This window comes from Seriola dumerili, unplaced genomic scaffold, assembly GCF_002260705.1.
Source record: "Seriola dumerili isolate Sdu_G_001 unplaced genomic scaffold, Sdu_1.0 BDQW01000052.1, whole genome shotgun sequence".
Taxonomy (NCBI): domain Eukaryota; kingdom Metazoa; phylum Chordata; class Actinopteri; order Carangiformes; family Carangidae; genus Seriola; species Seriola dumerili.
The window spans coordinates 20,775,642-20,793,130 of record NW_019174307.1 but is presented as its reverse complement, the minus strand read 5'-3'; the positions used below and the strand labels follow the sequence as shown (position 1 = coordinate 20,793,130).

The 17,489-nt window shown below is 42.7% G+C and overlaps 1 protein-coding gene and 1 long non-coding RNA gene across 2 annotated transcripts in view; one reads left to right on the top strand and one right to left on the bottom strand.

Moving 5' to 3' along the window:
* The window catches only part of man1a2 (mannosidase alpha class 1A member 2), a 130,954-nt gene extending 123,999 nt beyond the window's left edge, over nt 1-6,955 (top strand). The window contains exons 12-13 of the mRNA XM_022741006.1: nt 4,139-4,254; nt 6,752-6,955. Of these exons, the coding sequence (XP_022596727.1) occupies nt 4,139-4,254; nt 6,752-6,887 (252 nt within the window). The 3' untranslated portion in view covers nt 6,888-6,955. The remainder of the gene's footprint in view (nt 1-4,138; nt 4,255-6,751) is intronic.
* LOC111218625 overlaps nt 6,915-17,489 on the bottom strand; it is a 23,370-nt gene continuing 12,795 nt past the window's right edge. The window contains exon 3 of the long non-coding RNA XR_002664986.1: nt 6,915-6,964. This is a non-coding gene — a long non-coding RNA (uncharacterized LOC111218625). The remainder of the gene's footprint in view (nt 6,965-17,489) is intronic.

The window sequence follows — 17,489 nt, the reverse complement described above, 5'->3', positions numbered from 1 at the left end:
AATAGAAAAAAACTTTCTGCCTCTTGCTGTGGATGCAAAAATTCATAGTTGCCTGTTTTATCCTTGTTTTCACTTCCTCTCCACTGTCTTGCTGTAATTACAAATTTCCGTGCCATAATTGTTTTTGTTATCTGTGTTTTTTACGACACTGAGGTCCAACACTTTCCACCTGCGTTGCCGTGTGTATAACCAGTGTGTGTAGTCAGTATCACATCATTTTACAAGAATCAATAACCCTGAAAGTCAGATATTATGATTTGTAACTGCCTCCAGTTCAGAATCAGGTCGGTACGCAACTCTGTTTTATATACTAATTTTTATAGTATAATATTTTTGCAGTTAGTTAAAGAAATCAACATACTTCACCATTTTGGGAAAATATTATACCATCGACTTCCAGTGGCGACCCTGAATCAAAGTCCTGCTGACTTCTGGGTCCGTCCACATCTACCTGAAGTCAATCCTCTAAACTTATGCTGCTTCCTCTCTGTCCTCCTCCTTCCTATCATCTACACAGTCTCAGTCCAGACTGTTCTGGTCTGTGGTTCCCTGATGGTGGAACAAGCTGCTGGATGCTGCTAGAGCAGGAGCGTCCCTCTCTATCTTCAAGAACCTCTTGAAGACTCATCCCTTCCATGAGCGCCTCCTCTCCTAACACCTCTAACACCCTAACATGCCTGACTAGCACTTACTTCTTTACTTGATCTCCTTGCACTTATTGAATAGATGTAGTACTTACACCGGGGTCTCCCGCTGTACTGAAGCTTTAGTCCCTCACTTGTAAGTCGCTTTGGTTAAAAGCATCAGTCAAATGAGTCCATCAAGTTCAGTTCACAAGTAGAAGAGAAATATTTTCAAAATATTTAATATCTTGTTATTTGTCTTGTGAGATCTGCCTGGCGCTCTCACCACATCCAAAAAATTGTTTAGTTTTTTTTTTTTCCAGCTGTGAGGAGCTCCTCTGTTTCCATTTAGATTGTGTTGTGGGAGAAAAGTTTGTATCAGCACCACGCTCAGAGACTTTTATTCTATTTACTTTCTCCAGTATAAACACACTGAACTCAAAAACCTGCCCAGAGTTAGTATTCAGTATGAATCCATGTTGGATACTCCTTTATTTTTCTTTTCACTTACACTTTTGGCTTTTTACTCATTTTCCTTTTTCCGTCTCTTAAACTTTTCATTCTGTTTCATTTCTTATGGTTTTTCTTACTTGTTTCTTTCTCTCTCACACACACACACACACACACACACACACACACTTCCCCTGTACCCCAGCTGCATCCATCTGGTGCTTCAAACCTGCCTCTGTTTGTCACACCTCCTCTTTTCACAGCAGCCATTAACATTGGCTGGCTAGTGTGTGTGTGTGTGTGTGTGTGTCTCTAGTGCGTTTTCGTTTGTGTGTGCACCTTTACTCGTGTGTGTCAGAGTGTGTGAAGGTGAAACCCAGCTGCTGTAATGTGAAATGTGTCGTCACTTAGCCGCTGCAGAAACTCTGCTCCTCCTCTTCCTCCTCCTACAGGTAGACCTTTTATCAGATCATTTATTTAGCGCAGATGGTTGTGTGTGTGTGTGTGTGTGTGTGTGTGTGTGTGTGTGTGTGTGTGTGTGTGTGTGTGTGTGTGTGTGTGTGTGTGTTGCACAGACTGTTGCGGGACACTGCAGTGTAGATCCAGAAGGGCAAACGCACGTCTGGCTCGGCAGCCCATGAATAACAGATATTACGGTCGAAACTCCTTGTGACGGAAATCCGCTGACAGCGAAATGGTCACTCGAGGACAGGATGGACGTGTGTGTGTGTGTGTGTGAGATACTGAAAGACAAGGACAGAGATAATGCTTTCAATTACATGCGTTAATAGTGAAAGTCGATAAGGTATGAGCAGGAGTGTAATGCAGCCAGAATTTTTATGGAGGCACCAATTTCACTGTAACACGTCCTCAATGCAAATCAATAGAGCACACAGGTAACGGCGTGCGGTCGGTATCTCCAGCTGGATGATTGAGGTATTTTTAATGAGGTATTACAGACTCATTTTCGTGGGTGTCTGTGTGTTGAGATAGACACCGACAGACAGGGGAAGCCAATGACAGGAGCCTTTATGTTGTCGCCGGCCGGACCACATCGTTCCCTTGTTAACTATCTCAGTCTGATTGCACTGAAAGATTACATTCATGGCAACAACCGGAGTATCGAAGTGAGCCGGTGAATCAACAACTGATCGCAAACAGAAAAAAGGTTCAATTTTGCTTCCTCTACTTTCAGTTTAATCCCGAGTTCTTCGATCGTATCTTCAGAATAAAAAAGTGTTGTGGGAACGTGAATTATTCGGCCTCCGTACCGTTACGGGGTCGCACGGGGGCCGCCAACATTTTTGAGATGTCAAGTGGGTCGTGAGTTGGAAAAGGTTGGGAAGCGCTGCAGGAGGGCATCATCATCATCATCATCATCATCATCATCATCATCATCATCATCATCATCATCAAGGTGTGGTCTGTGTGGAGACTGGTGTGTGTCACAGAAGTAGAGTGCTGTTCATTTTCATATTGGAAGTAAAATCAGCATCTGAGAACAGAGATATTTATGGAGACAAAACTGTACGACTCGAGCATCTACTTTTTTACTTTATTTCTTCATATTTATTGATTTCAGATTATTTCTATTAGTCGACAACATCACTGAGTAAAAGTGAAAAGCCACGTTTTCTCAGGCTTTTGAGCTTCTCTAAGGTTTTCAACTCTGGTTGTTTTTAAATGTGCTTTATAAATAAACTTGATTTCTGATTTTATCAGAAGTATCTCAGGTTACTTGTGTTAGAGTAGCTGTTAAATTAAGTCCAACGTCCTCTTGGACAAGAATTCATATTCTAATTATGACAAAATGCATTTAATACCTTTAAGTCCTTTAAGTCCCTCAGAGTCTTAACGACACAGTGTATATATTGAGTCTGGACAGACATGGACGTACACTGCAACTTGACTGGTCGGCGCAGGCATACATCCGTGAGGTGGCAATTCTTGTCGTCATAGTAACGCAGGTTTTCTCGGTTTCAACAGTTCTGGATGTGACAGTAACTCGGGGGTTTTTATTGTTCCTTATTCTGGATGTTTTTCTCAGTCACAAAGTGAACAGACATCAGACCGGGGCTCTGCTGTTATCTGACTGGCTGTCCTCCATGTTTGTTGTTTTTGTTCCCGTGGAAACATTAACATCACATCTGTCATGTTCAGAGGCCCGGAGATAAAAACCCTCCAAAGCCAAAGCGAATGGATAGAAACCACCTACGAGTGTGTTTTAAATTTTGTCCTGAAAACACTGGACACACGTCTTTTTTTTGTTCCAAGATCCAAACCCTATCAGATGTCCAAAGAAACAGATTCAGCCTGTGTGTGTGATCGTATCTTAGAAGTCCATGCATGCACAGATGACGGGTTCAAAAGCTGCTGTTGTCTTAATCACAGACAGAAGAAAATGAGAGCAGCTACGAGCTGAAAAGACGTGGTTAGAAAGCAACATCTCACTCTGCCAATCGACAGTCTTTCATTCAGTGGAAATCAGCAGACAAAGGTATAAACAACCTGATTTCAAGATAGTGTGAATGACCCCAGAGAGACGTCGCCACGGGTTCTGCATTTCTTACTGAAAAACTTTGTCATTAAGCAGAAGTTTTCCCGTGTTTGGAAGCTGCTTTGTGAACAGAAAACTTTAGAGAATAAAATGTAAATGCAGGGGGAGGCAGGGGGAGGCGTCTGGTAATCTTCTTTTCCTCCCGTTTTTATTTTTTTTATTTTTTTATTACAGCAGCTGTTTCCTGTATGTGTCTCCACAGGATTCGCTCTAATCTGTCACAAGCAAAGAAATTAATTATAGCGTGCTTTTGTAAGCTTATTAAAACTGTCCCCCCCCCTTTTCTCTTTGCCCTTTTCCTTTTGCCTCTCTTCTTTTCTTTTCTTCCTCCATGTGATCTGTCTTTCATCTCTCACCTTTTTCCGGCTTCCTTTTTTTTATTTCTGTTTCATTTCTACCGGACCACTTGCACTCTTCCTCTTTACTTCCTTCCCGTCATACTTTGCCGTCTCCTACCTTCCTTCCTTCTTCCTCCTCCCCTCCTTCCCTCTGTCCTCGTCTCCTCCAGGCCATTGATAAGTACTGCAGGGTGAGCGGAGGTTTCTCGGGGGTGAAGGACGTCTACTCCTCCAACCCGACCTACGACGACGTGCAGCAGAGCTTCTTCCTGGCCGAGACGCTCAAGTAAGCCAACACTAATAGGTTGATTAATTGGCTTGATCTATGACTCATCAGTACGGTGGTTGATTAATTAATCACTTTAGTGATTAATGCAATGATTTGGTGGGTGGAAGGTGGGCTGGCTGATTTTTTTTGTTTAATGAATGAGAAGAAAAATCTTACAAATGCAAAGGCTGTGCTGTCAGTCTCAGACCTTTAGGAAGGATTCTTTTAAAGGAGGAGTCCAAGTCTGACTAAAAGTAGTTCTTCCTGTCCGTACTGCCACTGAAGATCTGTAGTTTATCGTTTTAAAGTTCAGCTGGAGCTCGTGAGGTTTTATCAGCCTCAGTTTGACAACTCAAGTGATAATCCTTCAGTTATAATCTTGTGAGCATAAAACTTCCAGTTTGTGTTTCCCCGCAGACAGGAAACGCTGAATTTCATACGACATAGACTGATTTTGTTCCTATTAGCCATTAGCGTTAGGAGGGGATCTCTTTGCAGCCAGTCTGGACAGGACGAACAACTGCAGTGACCAAAAAGTCATTTTCTTTGCACATATGACCATGTGAATGTTGCTTTAATACAAACTCAACAAAGATAAACATACTGTTTTGTTTTTTTGAACAAATAATGAAAAGTTAAATCCAAGTCAGTTTTAAACATGGTATAAATGCAGCTGATTATACTTATTTCATCTTAGTATGTTGTTTGTTAAGAATAATTTAATAAATTAGACTTCTTACACAGGATTCTGTTCACATCCAGTATCGTAACCCTGTAAGAAAACGGTCTCTGCTGTGCAGTAATATATTGTCCTGGATACTGTGACTCCAGATATTTAGTGATATAATGGAGAAATGAACATTCAAACACTCCTAAATAGGTGCTTCATAGTCCTTTTATATTTCTGAATTTAAAAGCCCAGATCACTGACCGTTCTTTGTGTCCGTTCTATCGTTGTGTGTATCAGCAGCGCTCTTCAAAGGGTAATAACAGGTTAACGCTCTGGCATCTGTTGTTATTTCTTGCCATTAGAGGCCTTTGCTCTGAGCGCAGTGGGCAGGCGTCACGCTTTGTACTCAGCCACAAAACATGTTAAAGGCCGACTGGTGCAAAGGCCAGCTCTCCTGTCTCTGTGGTACATCATCTTCATCACTGATGGATGATGGGAGATGAGGAGCTGAATGCAGGCTGTGACCCAGAGGGGGAAATGAAGCCTACTGCGGCTCTCTGACTCCCCCTGCTGGCAGCTCTGTGAACACAATACTGCATCTGTAAAGTGACCTGATTTAATGGAGGTGTCCACGGCTGTTACTGTCAATCAAACCGCCTGACGGGTCAGAGATAATCATAAAACAGAGCACATGAGGCTCACATTAGCAGGGAGCTACTCATCGACCCTTCAGTTTTAGCTTCAGTGTGTCTGAAATTAACTCCCTCAAAGCATCAGACGCCAGTAAAATTTGTCTTTGGTGTATAAGTCATTAAAGGTCACCCGCCACGCCGCCTGGTAACTTTGTGAGACGATGACATTTGAATGGCTCGGTGTTCTGCAGCCTTCGGTGTCTATCTGTTCTCCGTCTCTGCCACATCAAAGCTGTGTGTCGACCCGGCCGCTGATTGGCTGCCTGTCACGGCGATCCTCTGTTCCTCCGCTGCGTGGATAGCGAGGCTTTAAAATGTGAAACTTCATGACCGAAGCAGCATGTGTGCGTTTTAATTAGATTTCACAAAGAATTACACGCCCAATCTGTCACAGGCAAGTGAGCAGCTTTTGTCTGTGCACACACATGCATGAACAGGGTGATTTTCTTGCAGATTATTTTAGCTGGAAAATAAATTTAAGGTTTTAATAACTTGATTTAGAAATGTGTTTCTTTTATATCGATGTGTAGGAATGTATGTGAGATACTGTGCAAAGCATCTGGAGTTACAGAAAACATCAAGTAACGACTGAAAATCAAGTTGAACTTCTCTAATGAAGGTCCAGACACCAGGACAGTGTGGGCCTTTAGATGCAAAGAAAAGACGTCTGCAGAAACAGCAAAGCCTTGTTGTTGTGACACTGTGTAAAGGAAACACAGGACTCCCACAGAGGAGCCCCCAACGATGAGCAAATAGAGCCGCTGCGCTTCCTCCTGCACTAAACTGTTCACCGTCAATTTATATAGAGCTGTGGCTGAAACTCTCACTGCGCACAAATGTCCTTATGCTGATTCATCCTCTGTGAATCCAAACGGAGCCAGACATGTTTAGAAACCTGCAGCTGAACCAGAGCGTAAAGACAGTGAAATGTAAATGAAGTAAGAGACAGCAGTCAGTGTTTAAACGCAGTGAGCTGCTCATTCAGGATTTTGAGTGTCCTTTTCAGTGGCATCGACGTCACTCACTTTTTTCTTCCTCCTCACCTTCCTTACCTGATCCCTCTCCTCCTCACCCCCTTTTCCTCCCTCCGTTACCCCCCCCACCCACCCACCCACCCACCCCAATACACATCCCCCACCCACCCCTCCCTCAGGTATCTGTACCTGTTGTTCTCCAGCGACGACCTGATGCCGTTGGAGAGCTGGGTCTTCAACACGGAGGCTCACCCGCTTCCTGTCCTCCACCTGGGCAACATCACCCTGCCCGGCAGCGAGCCGGCTCAGCGGTAGACGGACAGGCCCTCTTCCTCCACCACAGCACCAGGGGGCGCCACGTGTCCGCCCGCCTGCCTGCCTGCCTGCCTGCCCTAAAAAAAAAATAAATAAATAAAATAAAAAAACATTAAAAAAAAAAAAAAAAAAACCCACCCACCAACACTGGACAAAAACTTACATTCAGCTCTACAGACTCTCAACTGCTTTTGGACTGCAGACATCGACCCGGAGGAGACGGAGCGAGAGCCTCCAGCACAGACCACTGCAGAGTGGAGAGGACTCGGGTGTCGACCCTCCCTCTCTTCTTCTATGTTTTACTCTTTGACTCGCTCTGTCTTCTCTGCTCTGATCAGAAGGACGGTGGGTGTGCTGCTCAGCCTCACGTTCGGCTTGAATGAACTCTTTTCTCTGAAGGACCGAGCTCCAGAACCGGAGGCTTGATTTAGTTTTTTGGTTATTATTTTTAGTGTTTTATTTGACCAAACTTTGCTCCCATACAGACTCGAGACGAGGCACTGAGAGTGCATATTATGGGATTTTGTGAAGGATCATGCAGTCAGTTTGACACTGCACTGATGGAGTTCCAGGCAGACGGACTTTAGGACTTTACAGGGTCTGTTGATAAGGTGTTTTTCTTTTGTTTGTTTTGTTTGTTTTTTTTTTTTGTTTTGGTTGGACAAATCCTAAATTGGGGACACAGGGTTGAATCAAAGCCCTCAGCTTCTCCCTGACCCAACCCCTCCCCCGGTCCACTTCCTGTTTAATCGTCATCAGATGAACTTTGACCTGGAACTGTTAGCAGCTCGTCACATCATCAGTGTCAGAGCGGGTCGTGGCAACAGTCCCCGCCTCCTCAAATCCTCCTTTTTCAGAAAAGTGGACCATTATACGTGGAACAGAAACTACACGGGGGACAGCAGCAGGCGCTCAACCATCTCACCCCCCCCCCCCCCAACCCCAGCTCAACTCAACATCTCTCAGCTTACTCTTCACAGCAGCTCCAACACTTTCACCACCCCGCCCCACCCCCCCCCCAAACCATTCCTTGGCTGCTTACTCGTATGGATGCTGCTGTTGTTTTTTATCACTCATATTTTTTCTGATCACAACTGTCGCATAGTTTCCCCCCCCCCCGGCTCATCAACCCCTCTCTCATCTCTCCCGTCCACTTGTTTCCCGCCTTTTCATCAATCACTCCACATCATTTGCACATCATTCATTGTGAGATGAGGCTGGAACCCAACCGTGCTTACATATGAGTGTGTATAGGTGTGTGTGTGTGTGTGTGTGGAGGTTAAAACAACCCCTGCTGTAAATCATTTGTTTGTGCACTTTGTATGGGAAGACTATGACGAAGAGGAGAGTAGAGGTATAGCACTGAAAGAGCTGAATAAACCACCTTCTTATGTCTCCCTGCTGAGCTCATATGCCACATTTTCTCTGTTCAACCAGGTGAGCGGTAGGTGTCAGAAATCTCCATCATTTTTCCCAGAATCCCTCTCTCTTAATTTCTTCTCCCTTCTTCTCCATTTCAACTCCTACCTCACCTGTCCACCATTAAAAGTCCACAAACTTGAAGGCCTTTAGGTCTCTGAAAAGTCTGACACCTTATTTCATGTCCAAGTTTTGGATGAAATTTAAAATCTCCATGAATCCAAACCATTTCAGATACAATGTGAAATATTGTGTTCAACTTCAGAAACACATCCACCTGTTAAATTTCCCTCCGTGTTGTTTAGAGAACAGTCGTAGCCAGCTAACGTACAGATTTATCGAAACTCCTAAATGTCGACGACATATCATCAAACCAACACGAGGAAACTGAAGTCTGGGGGGGGAAAGTTGGGAACTCTGAACAACAGAGCAAATCAAGGACTTTTTCAACTCAAGGAGTTATTTTTGGCCTTTATTTTGAAATCCGCAGTGACAGAGAGACAGGGCCGGCAGGGAGAGAAAGAGGTGATGATGCAGCAAAGGGCTACAGGTCAGACTGGAACCTGGGCCGCTGCTGAGCCGACTGTTGGTTCGTGTACAACTTCAGCTGCACATCCCCCCTGTGTCTGTGTCTTTATCCCCCCCCTCCCCCCCGGAAGCGCTTGAACATCAGAATATTACAGCCGCTCCAAACGGTACGCCGCCACACGCCGCGCTGTCCGCTCCATCACCAGCACCATTCTGCCTCCATTTATCGCTCCTGACACGACGCTCTTTGCTACATCCAAAAAACAGCGCGAGGGATTTACTGCTCGGGTTGCTCAGATAATACAGTCTGTCAGAAGTATTTCGTTTGCAAACAACCAAAACAATTTGTCTTTGAAACAGCTCTCCCTGATGACTGAATGCTGGACTTTGTTTAAAGGGTTTAAACTCGTCATTTGAATGCGACTTAGTGTATAAACATTATTGTAGGATTCACTGACAAGTACAAGGAAAGGTTATGTGAACATTCATTTGTCTTACTGCAGCAGAAAAGCATCTCAGTCTCTGACTTAGTTGCAAGTGCAAATCCAGACTCTAACTCTCCAACTCGCACCTTAAATCAAGCAAATCAGACAGAAACATAAGCACCTTCATCATATGGATTCTTACTACATGAGAATATATCACAAGAATCAGATTTTATTCCTACTTTAGTTCAACAACCGTTTTTTAGATGCCGTGCGGACACATTAGCGGTTGTCCGGTGTCTTCTGCAAAGTGAAATATTAACCAGGAGGGAGGAAACATGGCAGAAGGCAGGAGGACGTCAACAAAACAAGCGCTCCCTCTGCCCCGTTAGCCACATGCTTCCACATTCTTATTTTATTCTTTATTTCAAACCCGTCTGATCCGATATTTATGTTGGAAAGAATTCAACCATGATTTTTAAACCATTATTAAGGTAAAAATATATCATCCACTTTACAAAAATACAGACAGTAGGCTTAATGATGGGCTCCGTAAACCTGATGCAATGAGTGTGTGAGAGAGAGAGAGAGAGAGAGAGAGAGAGATTGATGAGACAGTGTGTTAAAGTATTATATTTTCTATTAGTGTCCAGGGGCTCATTAATAAGCCTGTTGGCTGCCACTTACATGACACTGACATGAATCTCTGCGTTATCAGCTGACTGCTTTAAGAAAAGAGAGGCGTTAAAGCTGAAGAACAGGAACTGCACTAAACCAGGAAGATTTCTTTTTGTGTGTGTGTGTGTTTGTGTCCCGTTTCCTTTCAAGCCTGATTTTAAAATGCAACTCTGCTCTTTCACAATCTTCACTTCTTGTCATTATGATATAAATCCCTCTCGTTTTCGTTTGCACAGACGTGGTCTGTCCTGTGACGTGCAGATCCATTCACAGCTGTGACCGAGTAGAAATAAAGACAAAGGAGAAACTGCTCCGAGCATCAAAATCACAGATTCAATTCACTTTAGCGACATAACAGCTTTCCTTATTCCCTCCTCCTCCTCTCATCTCTCAAATGTAACTGGTAAAAACTCAGAAATTTCCCCTCGTGACCAAAATTGAATTACCTGACATTTGCCCTCTTTTGGGTCAATAGAGCCGAACCGTGTGAGACAGAGCTGCTCACCGTCAGCTCCCACCGCTTTCACAACACACGTGCAGACAGAGTTTAGCTGCAGGACTTGATCAACACTGGCAGCAGAGTCTGAAACAGATCATCAGGATTAAACTGATGTGGTGTTGGTAAACCGCAGTGTCTGGTTAGAGGCAGAAAGAAGGGAATTCATGATAGAGCTTCATATTTTCAACATCTAATGTGCTATCAGAAATATTTAGGACCTGATTTCATGAAATATTGTACGTAGCTGTTACAGGAAGTAGGAAACGTCTCAATTTTTACTCCGCCTTCATCGACAGCTTCATCATTTTATCATCTTGTTAGATGGGTTTATTTGACTTTGACCAGTTATCAGGTCGAGGTTGGGCTGAGATCACGTTCAATCAATCAGCTTTTTATGCGTTTTCTTTTTTTTTTATATATATATATTTATGATGCAACACAACAACAGTCCTCCGCAGCACGTGAAGGGGAACCTCCCGCCTCACGCTTCTACAGCGTCGACCAGTGTACGTTCACCGTATTCCTCCTCCCTCCTCCATGAGCACACGTTTCATCCCCCCCCCACTTTTCCCTCCATCATCCATCCAGCATCATCTCTTCCTTCACCTGAACTCTGGTGGCAGTCGTCATTCACAGTCCATTGATGCAGTACAGTTTCGGCTCTCAGCCTCTCTCCCCCTCCCGCAGTCTCTGACATCATGCTGACATCATCACCACCTATATCTGATAAGGAGGAAGCCCAAGGAGAAACCCCGGGCGTCCATCGAGTCGCTGGGAGCGACGTCGCTTTTGAAAATTGAGTGTTCTGTATTTGTATTTTTACTGAACTAAAAACAAAAAAAAAGATAAAATTAAAAGTATCTGTAAATACGTTTAAAACTGAGACACAAATTCAATAAAGATGTTATGAAAAGTGATCAGACACTAAGAGTATGTCCTTTTGTTTGTGTTTGTTTTAGCTTCATCCTGCGATTCTTTGTGAAGCTGTGTTGGTATCACAATGTCGGCTGGTTGGTCCATCACTTCTGTCCAGACTGAAATATCTCAACAACTATCTGATGGATTGCCATGAAAGTTTGTGCAGAGGTTCATGGTCTCCAGAGAGCGAATCCTACCGACTGACGTGATCCTCTGACTTTTCCTCTAGTGCCGCAGTGATGTTGACGTTTGTGGTTTTCCGTTAGATATGTGGTTCACACATCCGTGCTCCTCTCAGCCCTGGACTGTAATAATGATTCTCTCTCTTTTCATTCAGCGCCGTCATCAGGTCAAAATTGTAATTTGTCCTTTACTTTGGCTCATGACCACATAGCTGTAAAACCAGGGAGATTCATCATCATCCTCAGCTGCACTCGGCTGTAGATTCATTTGCATCCTTTGATTTTGAATTTGAAACCTGGGCACATATAATATTGAACAGTGATTGTCTGATTGACCCACAGCAGCAGCTGATTTGATCAAATAAGGTACATTTGTTGAGTGGAGCTTTTTCACGTCAGTTTCAAATTGAAAATATATATATATATAAATAAAACTGAACATCCTGGTGATGATGGAGGCAAACTGCTTTGTTCTCCCACAAAGAAAATTAACAGAAGATGGAAAATAAATGTTTTTTATCACTTTGGTGACACTTTCGTTTCCATCTGGCGCTATCATCAGGTCACAACTTTTCTCCAATACTTTGGCTCATGACTAAATACTGACAAAACTTTACAGTGACAGTCCCTTCAGCCTCAGCTGTATTCGTGTTTCCTGATAACTAGCAAATATCAGCATGCTAACATGCTAAGCTAAGAGGTTGACATTGGTACAAACACCAGCATGTTAATACATGGCATTGTTTATGTTGTGACTAAGTACAGCCTCATAATAAGCTTGTGATTATATGTTTAAAAAAATGAAAATCATGGATATAAGAAAAATCCACATTAAAAACAGGAAGTCACATGGAATTAAACAGAAATTGAAAAACTGAAGAGGAAAAACTCATTGAAACCTTGAATTGGAAATGGAAAGTAACACATCTGTCTTCAGCTCTTTGTTTTGTTTTCCCCCCTCTCTCTCTCTTTTCCCATTTGACACTTGACTTTCGGACTTTCACTTTGTCAACAAAGAGCCGTGTCCTCGAGGGTGAAGGCCTGACAATGGAGTTGAAGTGCAGGTACAAGGGAAGTCCGACACTGTCCCACATGCCGCAGTGCCAAAAAAAAATCAAACGATTAACCCCCTGGAACTTCTAACTAAACTTGTCACCCAACAGTAAATGATTTTATAGCTGTGTAAAATACCTGCGAGTTGAAATCTGTCATCGCTCAGGGATCTCAAGGCGAAACATTGTAGTGTGTGTGTTAGATGTGACACTGAACCTGCTGAGCAGCTTCGGTGTTTTTTCTTTAGTGTGACAGGCCTGTGGTCTGTTCCACTCCACTGAACACCGAGTGATGGAGGTGAATGAATTGATCTGTGTTTGATGCCTGCAGTTGCTCTGAATGTCCTCATTAATGAAGGCAAATATTTGGATTGACAGGTTATTCTGTCACGTACTGCTGCGAGCCTACATCCTGCAAGCGTGTGTGTGTGTGTGTGTGTGTTTGTCCAGCGAGAACACGCAGTTTCATAAGAAACATGAGCTTGATGTCTTTGTGGATGCTTCTTGGATGTGTATTTGCCTTGGAACCAGCTGTGACGTGTGTTTATGGTTCCACCCAGGAACCACACACACACACACGCACACACACACCTGATCTCTTTACTCACACCACAATTCCTTCAGTCAAGTTGTAAAGGGGACGTGAAGACACATGGAGGTCGGAGTTTGTCTGGGCTGTTGTTCTTGTACAGTTAAAACATCCTGTTTGAGCTTAACTCCTTTTAACAACTTCCTTTTTACGACATCTGTGTAAACAGTGGTGAAACTTAAGTAAAATATCCAGGTACTTCTCTTCTACTTTATACTTCTACTCCACTACTCTACTCTCAGTCTTGTCAGCTGTCGTCACTCACACATGAGCAGTGTTGTCCTTGACTTGTTAGTCCAAGTCAAGTCATAACCCATCTGTACTTCTCACTAAATACGCAACGTTGCTGCTCCCATGCAGCACTGTCATCTATATGTTTTACAGTTTTGGAAGTTTTAACTTAAACTGTTTCCAACCTGCTGCTGGAAGAGACGCAAAACGTCTGAGTTGAAGAATTCCCAAGGTTCATGTTGGCAGTTAGCAGCTCTGTGTCATCAGTGAAGTCTGAGTTGAGTTACTTGTCCTTTCTAAACTCATAGCACAAATGTGACTAACATCTGTATTTTAAGGCACTTGTCATGTTGCCGTTCTGGTCGAGTAAATTTCATTCATTCTGACACTCGGGGCTGATTTGTTTGGCTTCTGCGTGATGGAGCTGAGATGAAGAGCAGCAGGAAGTATTTGACTTATTCTAAATTTGTGTGATACCTGATGGCAAATATTTAGTTTGAACAACTGCCAGTGTTTTATTTTGCTGTGCAGACTCACACTCTCTACTCACACTCACAAGTGTGTGTGTGTGTGTGTGTTTGAGAGCAACTGAACCTTTACATGTGACAAAGACGTGTGGAACGATCTGAAGTTGAGATCTTTGGATTTATGTTTAGAAATCTTTCCTGGCACGTGGGGTATTTTGTGTTTGTGTATGTGAGATAGTCAGAGGGAAAGCGAACAGGTGCTTCCTGTTGCAAAGGTCGCTGTGAACTGGAAAGCTGTAGAAACACACACACACATAATAAGTGCATTGTCTTTGTATATGTGAATGTACAGGCTAAATATTGATCGTTACGTCAGTGTGTGTGAGTTTCTGTACATTTTGTCTTGGGAATTTGTTGGTGTCAGCAGGTGGAGGAGTCCAGTGGTTGTCTGCCTACGTATTAGAAACACACTGCAGTCACACAAAACCAATAAAGTTTACAACAAAACTCAGTACACCCCAAAATGTTAAGTAACTACATTCCTGAACCCTGTCTTTTTGATATATTTATATTATTATTATCCATAGAAGAATAAAGCCAATGAAGGTCGACATTTAAGAACCAACTGCAACAAAAGTCATTAGTGAGATTCCAGTCTTTTATTTTTTAATATTTTGTTTGTCTGACTTTACGTTTGATGATAGATTCGATTCGATTGTGTTGCTCTACTTTCAGCTTTAAAATACTCCAAAGGTTTTCTGTTAGATTCAAGTCAGGGGACACACAGTTTCTGACCAGGTTATAATAGTTTTCATGTTTTGTTCTTCACAAACTCTTTACCTTCATCGGGGTCAAGCCGGAAGGCGTAGGTCTAATAATAAAGTTCAACAATGTACTGTTTAAGTGTTGCTGGAGTTTTCACCTCTTTAGACTTCCTACTTTCTCCATGTACCTTTGAAGTAGGTGAAGTTGTGCCAGAAACCTCTACGTTGCTTGTAAACAGTACTACACCTACCGGCATATTTCACTTCATGCCACTTTTCATGCCAGATTTAGTGTGTCCACTACAATGTCTGAGTAGATTAATGTACTCTGAATTTTAAAGCTCCATATTTGACATTTTTCCTGTGTTTTATTTAAAGTGTTGATCCATAAAAAATATATATTTGTGGGTTTAAGAACAAAAAACCATCTCAGTGTCTCTCTGCAGCTCTAGTAACAACAGGTCGGTGAGCCAATCAGAAGAGAGGAGGCTCTGAGCCTATATGGGGCCTTTAATCTGTCCCCACAGTTATCAGTTAAAAACAAACACTGTTCTGTTTAAAACACCTGTAAAATGCTGAAATGCTTCGCTGCAAAAGTAAATCAGGAAACAGACCTGCTGCTTCATCTCATTTGGTGCTCTACCTACCACAAAATCATGCTTACCAGGAAATATCTATCACAGGTTTTACAAATTTCAGTTTTGACAAGTTTGCACAAATGCCACATGAATGAGTTGACGAGTTTCTGAGGAACATAGCAGCCTGTTCTCTCAATGGAAACACGTCTGCAGTACTTTGACACAAAGCTTACGTTGTACCACCACAATGCATGTATGGCAAGCGGCGCTGTGTGACATTTGGCACTTACATCACCACCACGGCAACCAGTCATCCAAAAAATGTTGCCACAGAAAGTGTCACAGAAAAACCACCGTAGTAGTCACAGGAAATTTCTCTCACTCACCACAGATGTCAGTTGTTTCCTCTCTGATAATTAGCTTACTTTTATTTATTCCCCAGAATGAAGCGTGACATGGCGACGTACACGGAGCATTAATAATTCGAGCTGTTTCTATGCTGATGCATGGTTTTATTTTACAGTGTCATCAGGCTCCTCTAATCCTCTCCATCCCAACGCATGTCGTTTCAACACGTTTCGCTTTGTTAATGCAACTTTTCGTCCTGACCAACAGCTGCTCTGTTTATAGAATTGCTCTTACCCCTTGTTTTATTTGGCCTCGCAGCGGTGAAGACTGAATGGCCTCAGTATGTTCAGAGAAGGAGACGTGAATAAGACTGAGGTTAGTTGCAATCCTGAATTAACTGAACTGTTTACACGAAGAAAGAGAGGGAAGGAAAGAAACAATCAGCAGCTCTGAAAGTGAAGGAGGGATGATGTGGCGATGAGTCAGGGGCACCATGGGATGTTTTGGGGTTTTATTTAGCTGTGGTGTTTCTGCAACGCGCCACCAGGAGGTCATTCAGCCTAAACGACGAAGTTGATCACATCACCGTCCAGATGTTATCATGATATTCTTACCCTTCTTAAATCTTGCCTGTCGGCTGCTGTAGACTGTAACGTTAGTTCTAAAGGTGACGGCGGCTTTCAGGAGATGTAATACTTTAGTTGTGACGGTGGGTTATTAAACAGCCTGTCATTGCTGTTACAGCTGCAGTAGCAAGGAAGCTCATCCACTCATGACGGACTGTGAAGTGAATATTTCAGCAAAAACTCACATTAACTTAAATTATTTTTTCATCAGCTAATCCATCCATCAGTTTGATGTCGCCTCTCTGGGTCCAGGTCACATTAACTGAATTAAAGTACCAGCAATTATTGTTTTATACAGATAAATATGGGATATGAAAAAAATGGGATATTAATCAAATCAATAAGTTGATATAAATCAATATGACCTTCGTTTTGACCAAAAAAAAGGTATTAAAAAGCATTTTATGTAGTATTTAAAAAACCCAGACATGCTTTAGATTTCATTCGGTGAACCCTGAAGATGATCTACACATTGAAAGCTCGTGAAAAACATGTAAGTTTCCCTTGAGTTGAGAATATTTTTGTCAAACCACCGTTTCCAAGGACAATATTGAACTCAAATTCCTCAGTTAACCTTATTATTGGAAGTGTTTGAACACATGACCAGTACTGCTGTTCTACTGCTGCGGACTGTTTCCCTGATATCGAAGCGTTGACGCTCAGTGAGGCCATGAGCTGATGTAGGAGCTCACACAGCGGCAGTACAGCTTTCAACCATTGTTGAACACAACGTACCTTGTGTTGTGTTAAACAGAGTTCCCTGAGAAGTTCTACTGCGGTTTGCAGGGTTTTTAATTTCAACATTTGTCCAATTAGCATCTTTACTAGATTTTAACTGTGTGAAATGACTTTTCACAGCGGGTTAAATCTCTGTTGAATAAAAAAGTTAGTGCAGACTACAAGAACATCAAACTCTCAGCATTACACTCAGACATTGCTGTGATGTGATATATTGTGATAACGAGCCTAGGATCATGTTGAACTGGACTGGAGCAGTTCTCAAACTTTTTCATGTTTAGACAACAGACCCCGTCTGGAAAGATCTTTTATTAGAGAAAGTGTTTGAACCAGATGACTTGAGTAATCGTACATTCTGTCATTGTGCTACTTATGGATGGAATTATAGTGAGAATTAATTATTCCCCTTTTTGCTGGGGACCCCCAAGGACCCCTGGGGGTCCTCGGACCCATTTTGAGAACTACTGGACTAGAGCAGCCACCACGAGGTGCACGAGTATGAAATTTTGTGCCGTCTCTGATCCAAAAGTCATACAGTCTTCACCAAGTTTATTTTGGTG